The 12,932-nt window shown below is 41.5% G+C and overlaps 1 protein-coding gene across 1 annotated transcript in view; it reads right to left on the bottom strand.

The window, feature by feature from the left end:
* Positions 1-11,452, bottom strand: part of GPATCH2L (G-patch domain containing 2 like) — a 75,638-nt gene extending 64,186 nt beyond the window's left edge. The window contains 2 exon segments of the mRNA XM_057542131.1: positions 9,185-9,856; positions 11,208-11,452. Of these exon segments, the coding sequence (XP_057398114.1) occupies positions 9,185-9,846 (662 nt within the window). The 5' untranslated portion in view covers positions 9,847-9,856; positions 11,208-11,452.
* Positions 11,453-12,932: the final 1,480 nt, after the last annotated feature.

Here is a 12,932-nt window from a genome sequence, read left to right as displayed (position 1 = left end):
GCTAATTAAACATAATGTTTAATATTCTGTTAAAAATAAGCTCCTATCTTTCAATAAAAACAATTTTCTTTTAGTACCCTTGTAAGATCACAAGGTCAAAAAGTTAAAAGATGTCAGGCTACTACACATTTTTCCTATTCCAAAACCTTCAAATTTGTTTATAACTTTTTTGCTATGAGCAGTTTTATTAGGCAAGGAAAAAAGCTCTGTTCCTCATTTTTATAAGGAAAAAGAAATGTGATCCTATCCTTAGTGTCCATTCCACTATGGTCCTCTGAAACTTAGTCAGGAAGACGGAAACTCAGCCTTTATTAATCTTCAGAAAAAGTAACAAGACAAAGCCCACAAAGATAGTAGGTAATGAAATCCTGTCTTTTCCTAAAATGACAGCAACTCCTAGAGACATCAATGCCTCCTGTCTTTGCCTTGGGAGCTGTTCTATACTCCCTGTTCTCACATGATTCTAATCTATAAATAGTTTGCATATAAAAGTCTTCATAGAATATTTCTAAAATATTTTTGAGTAGCAATGTATTAACTCTACAAATAATTTATATGTCATTCAAAAATACTCAATTCTTAATTGGGGCAATAAAAAGTCTCTAACAGGAAAAGGAGGAGGAAGGATTTCCCCCACTATTTCCCCTATATTTTCACTCATTCACTTAGTAAGCATTTATTAAGTTTATACCAGACCCTGCTATAACCAGCACTAAAACTAACAAAGAAGCATGTCAACCACAATTTAAATGCATTCATTTTATAAAAAACTTAGACTATGGGAGAAGAGTGTGAAAACATAGAAAGAATGCTTTCCAATGAAGAAAATTCTCCAAATAAGGGGTGGGGCAAGCCTAGAATTTAACCTTATAATACTGAGAAAGTCACCCCATTTTAGAAGCCAGAAAACGTCTCAAAAATATTCATATGTGAGTAAAAATAGTAATAATACATCGCACTTCTCTATAATGGTTTTCACTAAAAAAATGTTTCCACAATTCAGAAGCATAGCCACCATTTAAAATAAGACAAACAAAATTAAAGCCTAGATTTTGGACTACCAATTAATTGTATTATCTAATTATTATAATATTGTTAGAAGCAACTGAACCACATCCAACTGAAATAACGTAAATGTAAAGAAAGTCAACCTAACCAGCAGTTCCAGCAGCTCTCCTCTCCCAACATTTTGTTGAAATGAAGACTATGAAGTCTATGAAGACTTTCAAGCACACGAAAAAGTTGAAAGTTACCACTCACACTCCATCACCTAGATACTGCAATTAACATTTTGCTTTTTTCTTGTTTTGTCACACATGCATCCATCTAACCTCACCTGAGCATCTTTGTAATTCAGGGCACTCTGGGTAGACCAGATGACTGGGTATCGCATTCATTTTCAGAGAGGTAGATTATCTTAGGAATCAAGCCTAATAAAACATAATTGATACCTCTTGTCCATTTAAATAATTAATTCCAGGGCAAAGAGTTAGCTAAACATTGTAAACTTTGATATAAATTTTTAACTGTTTTCGTCTGAACTGCTCTTCTTTACAAGTTCTGAAAACGAATTGCCTGCCCTTTTCAGAGCAATTAAAGGGTACTGTTTTCAAATTAGCAAAAACTCTCCATTTTTAAATCACAGTATTTTTATTCTATAGAAGAGATCAATGTTTTGGTCTTACTGAGTTCTCTAATTTGAAACTCATGCTTGTTGGTAAAAGCAGAGTCAATGAGGTAAAAACCCAATCTCAGTACCAGAAACATCTAGAGCAGTGGTTCTCAACTGGAGGCAATTTTGTCCCCCTTCTCCTACCTTCCTGCCCCACCCCAGCCCTCGGGGTCATTTGGCAATATCTGGAAAAATTTTTGTTTGTCAGGACTTGGAGAGGGGAAGAGGAAACTGGTATTCTATTGGCATCTTGCGAGTCGAGGACAGGGTTGCTGCTAAACATCCTACAATGCGCAGAATAGCCCTCACAACAGAGAATTATCTGGCCCAAAAGGTGAGAACCCTCATCTAGAGTGATGAACAAAGTGGAGGGATGAAGGGGGTGGGACATCATGGTTAAGGGAAACCCCTTCAGAGGAGGAGAGGAGCCTGTGTACTTCTGCTGGATAGGGCCAGCCTTCAAGAGCTCATCAGCTAAAAATGCATCCTATGTGCTGAACATCAAGAAAACGAATTACAAACTCACTTCAGAAAGAAGCTCTCTCCCTTAATGCCATATCTTAAATTTAAAAAATAAACATTCATCTTCCGTATACTTACTTAAAATACAACAAAATACATTCTCAGGGATCTATACCTTGCTTGCCTTTATAGTTCCTGAATGCCCTTCCTTTGAAATCACAGTAAAAACATTCTCTCAGTACGTTCTGAGGAAATAATTAGTTTGAGAATACTATTCCTGAATTTAGCTTCACACTAAGTTAGGAAAAATTTTCAGAAGACCAGTGGCCACCTGTGGTAACCAGACTCCCAGATGACTCCCAGTGATGCCAGCCTCCTGGTATTTCACACCCTGGTTGGGCTGTGTAACCAGTAGCACAGGCAGATGTAACTAACAGTATGTCACTTCTGAGACTAGGTCCTCTCTCCCTCTCTCTCTCAGACAATTTGCTCTAGGGGAAGCTAACTACCATATCTTAAGAATGCTAACAGCCCTGTAGAGGGGCCCACGTGGAAAGGAACTGAGACTCTCTCGAGCCTGCAGCCAATAAGAAAATGAGATCTGCCAACAGCCCTGTGAGTGAGCTTGGAAGTGGACTCCTCAGCCCCACCCAAGCCTTGAGACAACTGCAGCCCCGACCAACAGTTTGATTGCAAAAGTATGAGAGACTCTGAACCAGAATCACATAGATAAACCATTCCCAAATTCCTGACTTCAGACTGTAAGGCTATAAATGTTTTATAAAGCTACTAAGTTTTAGGGCAACTTTTTCTGCAGCAACAGATAATATAGCATCTTTATGAATTCTTTTTTGAAAATAATTCCCTCCTTTCTAGCCCTAACGAGAAGTTTCTAACTTCTATAAGTTAAATCTCTGAATTCCCACAGCTGAGAGGGGGAAAACATAGCTTGTCCTCTGACCCGAGAGCTTGCTAATTCCTTCATATTCCTAACCACAGAAGACTGTAAACTTAGAACTGAATCAAAGTAGTTTATACTTGTCACAATTACAGTAAGGAGGTACAGAATTAAGTTTATCATCTATATTCAAAAGTTGGTACCAGTAACTTTACCACCTGGGTTTCTCACCCCTTTAAGATTATTAAATAAGAGGTGTCTTTTACATCTAATTTTAAAAGAAACAAGCAGGATAGAGTTAATGTCTTACTTCATCATGCTAAAAACTAAGGGGTTTTCATTTTAATTTTTTTATTAAATAATAATACACTTAACAAAAATTTTTAATTGTCCTAGAATTTACAAAAAATGGAAAGGTCACTCCTAGACCGATCACCCAAAACATTTCCACTCAATTCTTTTTCCTTCTTTTTTCTGGATTGAGGTGCTACACTTGTAACTATATGTAATCAGACTTCTGATTCTGAAAGTAAACAGGACTGAGGGACAGGTTTTTCAGAGAAATATCTCACACCAACCGCAAAATTACTCTCATAGTAAGTTATGAGAATGTATAACGAAGGAGTTTGTTTTTCAGTTTCATTCAGATGGCACCGCAGAAGAAGGCAGCAACCTCTCTAGTTTCACAGGTTCATTAGCGTGGCCACTGCAATCAGGTATACTTTGCAGAGATAATGATTTTTGTCAGGACTCTGCTACTGAGCCGTGGGCTGTGCCTTAGAGAAGTCCACCCATCCTTTTAAGACTTACCTTTTCTTAGAACTAACAGTTTCATCCTCAGTTAGATGAAATATCTTTTCAGAGTAAATTTTTAAAGAGCATATATTTTGAGACTTGAATATCTGAAAATGTCTTTCTAGTGCCTTTCCATATGAAATCTATCTTAGCTATATATAAAATTCACGGTGGGAAGGTGGGAGACTTTTGCCCTCAAAATTCTACAGGCAAGTCGATAGCCCCTCACATTTAGTACCGTAGGGATCAACGTCAACCTTATTTTCATCCCTTTAAAGATTTTTCTCTATAACTGCTCCCCTCCCACCACCAATGCAGAATGCAAAAATATTGCCAGGATATGTCTAGGTAGAGGTCTCTTTTCATTAGTTTTCCCTTTTAATCTGTATGCTTAATTTTTTCAACACAGGAACATGTTTTCCCCTCAGTTATATTTTTAAAATCACTCTTCTATCCCTATGCTTTGGTTTCTTCCTTGGGAGTATTTACGTACTTGCAGACTGGGCCTCTATCCCTGTCCTCCAGATCTATCACCTTCTCTCTCATTTTTATCTCCTCTCTGTGCATTTTGGGAGGGCTTCAAAAGTTTTCCACATCATCAACTCAATTTTCTGCAGAAAGAATTGTCCTTCATTTTAACATTACAATTACATTTCAAATTTCCCTGCACTTTTTCCTCCCATACTACTGGGCTTTCAAATAGCTATCTTTCTGTCCTTATGACTTACTGCTCCTGTTTCAAAGTGATTATATCTCCTTGCATCCTAATGAAGATTTTCTAAAATGTTCTTCTGGTTTCCACTGGCAGTCATTTTCAAAGATGTGTTCTTCCACTGAACATTCAGGATGATGTTCCCTTTCCCTTATTCTGCATAACTTGTCCAAAAGCCTCTTGTTGAGAACCGGTTTACCTAGAATTTGGTTATTTGCCAACAGAAAGGGTATGTAAATTACCCCTGGTTCCATCCTCTACTTCTTGGATACAGGTAACATGCTCTTGTCACATCTACAACTGGCCAAGAGGATGTGCAGAGGCCCTAGCCTAATCCCCAGTGTCACTGGTAGGCTTTTATCTCATGTAGCTATGTGGGACTGAGACAGGATCTTCTTCTGACCCTCACTGCCTGATTCTGGGCCCATTCCAGGAGTCTACAATAAATGAAGGTATATAAAACACTCCAGTTTCCAGAATGCACTACTACTAAGAGTGTTTTTTCCTTCTCTGTCCATGCCAACAGTAAACTGCTCTTGGAGACTGTATTTCCCAGAACTCAATATGCTATGACTGCCTCCTATCCCTCAGAACAAATACACACACAGATAACACTACGATTCCCTATCCAAGTATATTCTGGGAGTTACAGCCTCCAAAGAGAAACTGAAAGATACTGATTGCAAGTAAAGGGTGGAACAACACTGGCTCAAACTGTAGCTGCCCAACTTTCTGACTGAACCGGACCCTGCCTTTCTGAACCAAGGGCAGACTATAGAGAAAGAATGCAGGGCCTCACTACCGACCTTCAGGGCAGGTTCAGCACTGCTGTGGGCTTCCAACTGCATTCTCCAGCGCAGTTCTATCAGCCTTGGAGTTTGAGAAAATCTTGGCAGTAAGCCAGCAGTAAGTCCTGATCTCTGGTGATGTGAGTTTGCAATGTTTTATGTCTTCATAAATATTTTAGGAGCAGTTGAGGCTGCTTATCAGGCGCTTTTTAAAATATGAAATTACAATGATGGGAAGGAGGTTGTGACTGAAAAGAATTACAGAATCTCAGTGTTGCAAGGGACCTGAGAGGTCATTCAGTTCAACCTCTCCAACTCTACAACAACTCAGTAAGTGGTCACCAAGCCCAGGCTTGAATCCCTCCAGTGACGTAGAACTCATCACCTGGTAAAACAACTCACTTCATTTTTATAGAGTCCTAATTTTCAGAATGTTGTATTTTATACTGAGGCAACACTTCACACTCTGTACTTTCTACCTATGAGTCCTAGTTCCTTCCTCTGGAGTCACAGAATAATCCTAACATTTCTTTCAAGAGACAGATCTTCAAATACAATAGTATCAAATCTATCTCTCAAGTTGTTTTTTTTTCAGTTGTTCCTAAGGATACAGTAGCAGAGCTTTGAATAAATCTATAGAAGCACTCTATGCTAGCGACTCAATACTCTCAAATGCAACGGTACAATCTTCAACAATGGTAAATATCCTCTTGGTCAGCATCCCTATTTACAGAATAGAAAACAGAACATCCTCAACCTACCACAGAGTCTTTTCCACAGCTCCAGTAACCCCTGATTAATGACCTCCACTTGCAAAGGAGGCTACTTACCTTAACCATGAAATAATGAATGCTACTGATCCAACAAGCTACTGCTATAAAGTGTTATTGATCACCCAATCTTTGGTTAAAATGGTCCTCATTTAGCAATCTTACTGTCGCAAACACCTGGAGCAAAGCACCCTCATAATTAAAGAGTTTGGGGGAGTTAAAGTGAGAGGAGATGGACAGAGATCTCAGCTTTCTACCATTTATTCTTGCTTCTGAGCTATTGTTTGTGTCAGAAAGGATATTGATTTTCTATAAAAATAAGAAAACAAGAGGCACCAAGGGGCGCAGAAGGTCAGCTTGGGCTAGAGAAGGAGGGGGAAGGTTTAGCACTCTATCTCTGTCACTTGGCTTCCAACAGAAGGGAATATTTTCTTTCCTGTGAGATCGGCTTCTAATACATCACCTTAGGAAGGCTCCTAACTGTAACTTCAGGCCATCACCCAACCAATTCACTTATGAAAGAAAAGAAGCTAAATTATATTCAAGGGGAACAAATGAATGATGTATTAGTGAAGAATAAAGCAAAATTAGGCTATAACTCACCTAATTAATAGCTGCTATATAGACAATTTGAAAAAAGATCAGTAGAAAGTAATCCTTTAAAAGAGCTGATCCATTTTAGAATGGAACATACATGCAAAGAAAAATATTAAAATAATAACTGAGCTTTTTGAAGGCTTTAAAAAACTATTACATCATAACCACTTTCAGTTCCTCAGAACGTCTGAGGGATTGATTGGTATAGAATGGAAGGAAGAACAGAAACAGAAAAGCAAAAAGAATTATCAGTTAAGCTTAAAATTACTCTATGTTTAGTTAGCAGAATAAATTTAAGGAAAGTAGAAATAAAGCTCTCTGAGATACAGATTTTCAAACCTAAAACACCTAACATATGCTTTTTAAAAGAACTCTGTCTATTGACTGGGCTAAAGTCAAGCTTAATGATCAACTTCACCTTAATAATTTCACAAGTTGGCTCATATACTCTGACAACCCTCAATACCTCTGATAAAAAGTTCTACACTTTGATCTGTATGCGAACCAACTGGCACATCCAAGCAGATTTCTGAAAGAGTAAATTGCTGCCTACCTCAATTTATCCAAGCTCTAGATGTATATTATCACAACCTGACGATAATGTGCAACAGATGTATCTGGGGTAAGAAGGACCTAGAAAGACTGAAGTGCCTCACTGCAAGGTTACAGGCTCTGCATTTGGAACCACACTTGGGCTGTAATCTTAGAGAAGACAGAGTTAACAGTCGCTCACACACACAATTAAGTCATAGTTTAGCAAGAAATTCTGGGGAAGAAATACATACGTCCAAAAATATCATCCCAAAACATTCTTAACAGTACGATGATTACTATTCAGTATGTAAGCTTGACATTGAAACAAACTTGAACACCTCAATTGAGGGTTTCAACATTGTGAAGGATACAAGTTAACTAGGCATTTCTTGTTTGATTAAAAATAGCATGATAAGGAAAAAAGCTTTATAATCCAAAATTATACATATAAATTGGGTAAATAGGCCTTAGAATATACATTAGAGGAAAATCAGGAAAGCCAAATTATAAGCCTACCTAGTTGCACAGCCTGACAAATATAAAGTTAGTTAAGAAAAATTTTTAAAACTGGATTAAAACCACCCATGAAAGGTACAGGCATACAGACCTGAACAGCTTTTCCTGTTACTGACAAAACCTCACCTCCAAGTTCCTAAGATTTATGCCTTTGTTTTTCACACAAACGTCAGAAGAAGCCAAGTCCTAAGAAAGGTCATCTGTTCTACAGTTGTAAAAGTTCAGATGAGACAGAAAACGTGCCATGGCAAAGGCAAGCTCAAAGCATAGCAAAACATGGTGGTTAACTATGAGCTTTGGAATCAGGTTTGATTCCCAGTTTTGCTACTAGGTGACCCTGGGCAAATTATCTCCACACTCATAACCTCTATTTCCTCGTCTATAAAATACAAATAGTGGTACCTACCAGACAGGGGAGTTATGAACATTAAAGAAGAATATATGTTCTGCACAATAGTACAGTGCCCGGCACACAGTTAGCGCTTAATAAATGCTAACTAATATTAACAATAATAGAATACACTGGTCCTCGATTGGGACTACTCAACCCACTTAGGGAGCACCCATGGAGGCATTTGTTTTGATACTGTGAAGGGTGATGGGAACAACGTAGGGGTGGCAACTACCCTACAAGGCATGGGACATCCCTCACCACAAAGAACTGCCCCATCCAAAACACCAACAGCATCCACACTGAGAAACAGATATCACACATTAATATTAATAATAATATTAAAGTATCAGGCTGGGGAGTATCAGTGTCCCTAGGACTATCTATTTGAGATGTAAAAAATTAAAAGTCACCAAAAACTATACTGACGTTTTAAACATGCACCCATTAGAGACAGATTTTTCTGTCTCGATGACATTTGGTGTAAGACTGATGGGATTTAGCCCTGTTATTTTCAAAGCCTACCATGTGTTCAGACAACTTGAATGTTAAACTCAATACAGTCAAACTGTAAGTAGCAGAGAAGAGAATTATAGTCCAGAAATATCTAAAGCCATGACTCTTAATGGGTAAAGGCAGCTTACCAAGAACATTTACAAACTCCATGTGCCTGGCACCCGTGTTTTCTCCCTCTCACACATACATATACACACCAGCCTCTACTGAGGCCCTGGTTCTAAAGAACAGTATCTGTGTATGAACTACGTGGCACAAAGAGCAGCAAAATGTTTTTTAAAATAAGAGGGACACGTTTTAAATGATTTTTAGAAACAAATGTGTTTCTATAAGATATAGCCTTCTTGATGTAGGGAAACAGGATCATGAGGATACTTTAAGAAGCTAAACACAACCTGACTGGTTAAAGCACAGCTACAAAGTCAGTATTACAGAGGCTGGTTTGAAAGAAAGTTGAACTCATCAAGACTGTGGATTTGTGCTTTAGGTTAAGTTAACCAGGAAAATCTATGACTTAGTAAGGGAGATCTCACCATTCTGACATATTCTCATCAGAGCCCTGTTTTTGTTCATCTGCTTCACACTCCATCCTTTCTTTCCTTCCCGTTTTGCTTAGGAAGGTCCTATTTTCTGCTGCTTCACACAACCCGTGACCTGATGAGGTCCAGGGAGTATTCTCCTTCCAGCGGGACAGACGCTGCTTCTTCGCAGACTTGAACCTGCAGCCTCTCTCATAGCTCCAATCTGACACCTTGAGCTTCTGCTGAAGGCTGGCAGCCACCTCTGATGTTACGCGCTTCACCTTCCGCCGGCGCCTGAGCGGTCGACAAGGCGCATTTTCAGTAAAGGAGTCAGATTCATGCCAAGAATGTTGCTTACTCTTAACAATGGCGTTAAGAGCTGGGTGCCGTTTGGCTACCATAGTGTCATCAGAGTCACTAAAATTGGTGACTGGGGCCATTTCTCGACAGTCCTTGATGGCCTCATCCAGACTTGACTCAGAGGCCTCACTGTAGCAGCAGGTATGCTCTGCCAGGTGAGTGAAGTCTGAACGGCGCTTCCGGCCTCTCCGTTTGCGAAGCTGCCGCCTCTGCTGCCGAGGGCTCAGCGCCATCTCCTCCCACAGCTCACCAAGCTTATTCTGCTCAGATGTCTGCTCCAAGGCTGAGGCTAAGTCATGTACCAGCTCATCCATGAGGCCACATCTGCCAAAAGGAGGTTCAAAAAAAAGAAAAAGGAAGAAGAAAGACTGAATAGGATCTGTTCTTTTCGAATAATTTTTAAAACAGATCATGGCACTGCAGAGTCCACCCTATCTACAGAAAATAAAGTCACCTTTCACCTGGCTACCCTTAGACTCTACTCCTACCATCCATACTCCCTTAAGCCATTAAAAATAGGTATCTGGCCCTTGTTAAATGCCTGAAGTCAGCATGTTCTTAAAGCACAAAAACTCAAACTACTCACCAGATGACAACTGGGTTATTAGTAAAATCAAGCAAACTCAGGGGAATAAATCAGTCATTCCCCTTTTCCCCCAATTAAACTTGCTAAACTAAATTACCTGATGATCAGATCTGAAAAGATTAGAGAATGTCTCATCTGTCCAAACAGGAGGAGAAAAACACTCAACTTCAAAACCATGGATGAAAAGACCGTTCTATGGTCTGGGGTCACTAATAAGAATGTTTGTGGCAGGAAGAGAAAGACAACTTAGTGACACACTTTAAGGAAGGCTGCTTGCAGTTTTAGTGTTCCAAGAATCTGTAGTGACCCAGGTTTGTACTCCGCATGGAAAAAAAAGACCAAGTTTGCACCCATTCTGGTCCCAACTACCACCCAGAAGCTACCAGGAAAAGAGCCTTAAAGAGTATGTCATATATTTGTGAATAATTAGCAACATTTAAGTCTTCTTGCCATCCTTCAGAAAATAAATTAAGTGATTATCCAAGTTTTGTGCTTTAGTGCCAGACAGTCACACAAAAACACGTTATAACTGAGGTTGAAATGACAAGGATAAGAGGGGTCTCTAAGATTTCTAGCTAACAGCTTCCCAAAGTTTCCTGTTTTTCAACTCATTCTTGTCAAACCATCATACATCACTTCATAGGCAAACCTTCCAGAGGCTGAGAGCAGGAGGAGCGATTTTCAAAATGCCTTTTTAAAGGGAAACGTTTAATATACTTCGTACAACATCTAATTAAATACATTTTAAATTAGCACCTTTTCCCTAGCCCTTGTTAAGTCCAACGTATTTCAAGACCATAATTGGAGCTTAAAACTCTGTGGCGCCACTCTCAGACCATAGTTCCAGTCATACAGTTTACATTTTGCAAAGGACTTTCTAAAATCTATTTTCATGCTATCCTTATGCCAACCAATTTAAAGGCAGGAGGAGCAACGGGGACACCTAGTCCCAAACTACCAACCAAACAAAACTTCTCAGAGTGTCAAAAGCCACACTCATTTAAGCAATAAGTAGTTTAAAACACCATGGCTGGGGTTTGGGAGACAACTGTCTCTAAAACCAAAATACGTAAGTGGGGACGCACTTACCTATTTCCCTAATAAAGAACTACTGCTTTAAAAACTCAAGCAGAACTGTACAAACTTTAACGTGAAACGAAGTTACCAAACAACTTGCAGTTGACTGTGCAGTCGAATGCCAGGCTCAAAGGCTGCAGTTCGAACAGGAGGTGACAGGAGAACCCTGGAACTCCCACCCTCCCTGGATGCAGAGTCCGAGAGGGTCCCGGGGCCAGGCAAGCACTCGGGGAGACAAAGGCTGTCCGAGTCACGCAACGGAAGGATCGAGAAACTAGCAGAAGTAAAAAGAGAAGCGGGCAGGCGTACGGTCAGGCGGGGAGGGGGGGCGACCGGGTTGGGGGAGGGGGCTGGGGGAGGCACGAGGCAACCTCTCAATTTGGGTGACCAGGGGCAGGGGGTCAGCCCTTCCAGGGCAGAAACTGCCAAAATGCAAGTCCTGGCGACTAAACTCCCTCCGTGCTCAAGGGTCGCAACATGGCCACATCCGTGAGAAAAAGCGTGTTTCGAAGGACTCTCCCACGCCCGGGCCCGCCCCCGAGGACTAGGGCGACCACGGCTCGGGACACCAAGCCCTCACGCTGTCGCCAGCTCAAAAGAGCCAAACAGTAGAGAAGAGAGAAGGTGACTGTCGCCCGGGAGATGGCCCGACTCTCATCCCCCGGATCGGGGAGATGGGCCCTGAAAAACAAGGCCCCGCCACCCTCTCCCCTCCCGCCAGCCTCTGGGGCCCCATGGCGCCCCTGGCCGCTCTGCCGCGGCCCGGAACGCTGATCCCCGCTGGCGCGCGCCCCCTGGGCCCCGACCCCCTCACTCCCGGTCCCCCTCACCCGCTGCCGTAGCCACCTCCGACAGCCGCGGCTTTTGCGGCCGAGGCTCGCCACCGGGGCTTCCCTCTCTGACCTCATTTCCGGTCCGAGCCGGTGCGGTGGGGCGGTGGTGGAATGGGAGGGACAGGCTGCGCGAGAGGGCCCGCCCCGGCCCAGCGCTTCCTGCCGCGGCCCCGCCCACTTCCGCCCCTGGGGGCGGGGCCGCGAGAACCCGGAAGAAAAGCAACGGGGCAAGGAGGGGCGGCATTTAGAGGCTGACTGGACCGGGGGTGCCTATGGGGCTGAGGTGTCCATCTTGGTGAAGGGCCTACCCATGCAGGCCTCGTCTGCCTCGGAGGCGTCAGGAAATTGGGCGCTAGGGAGGGGCGTCGGCCTTGCCCTTGATCGCTGACCTACTTTATACAGGGTGTGTGAAGTTAGGGAAATGGATCCTCATTCTTAACCATGCGAATTGTACAGCCTTTGCGGGGGTAGCACGAATGAGTTGCTCAGACTATTAAAGATACACATGCTTGAGTAACAAAACAAAGTGGTATTGGATTATAACTTGAAGTGTAAAAGTAATATCCATAGTCACACTAGTATAAATCAATTACTGATACAAATAAATTTATAAATGGGAAAGAAGAGCTAAGTCTCTGGTGCAGAATTCCAAACAATTTTTATAGATACTCCACCCTGAGGCATAACTCCTGATTCTAAATGTGGACTGTGCAGTGACTTCCTTCCAAAGAGTACAATATGGAAAGTGGGGGGAAGTGAGTAACTTTTACAGTGGAGAAACAACTACAGTGGAGTAACCTTTCCAGTGGAGAAACTAGCACTACCTCAGCCGGGTGATAAAGGTTAACATCAACAGTGATTAATCATGTTGATAGTATGCGGACTAGATATGATATGATGAGAA

Source organism: Balaenoptera acutorostrata, chromosome 3 (genome assembly GCF_949987535.1).
Source record: "Balaenoptera acutorostrata chromosome 3, mBalAcu1.1, whole genome shotgun sequence".
Lineage (NCBI taxonomy): Eukaryota > Metazoa > Chordata > Mammalia > Artiodactyla > Balaenopteridae > Balaenoptera > Balaenoptera acutorostrata.
This window is presented reverse-complemented; position numbering and strand designations above follow the sequence as displayed.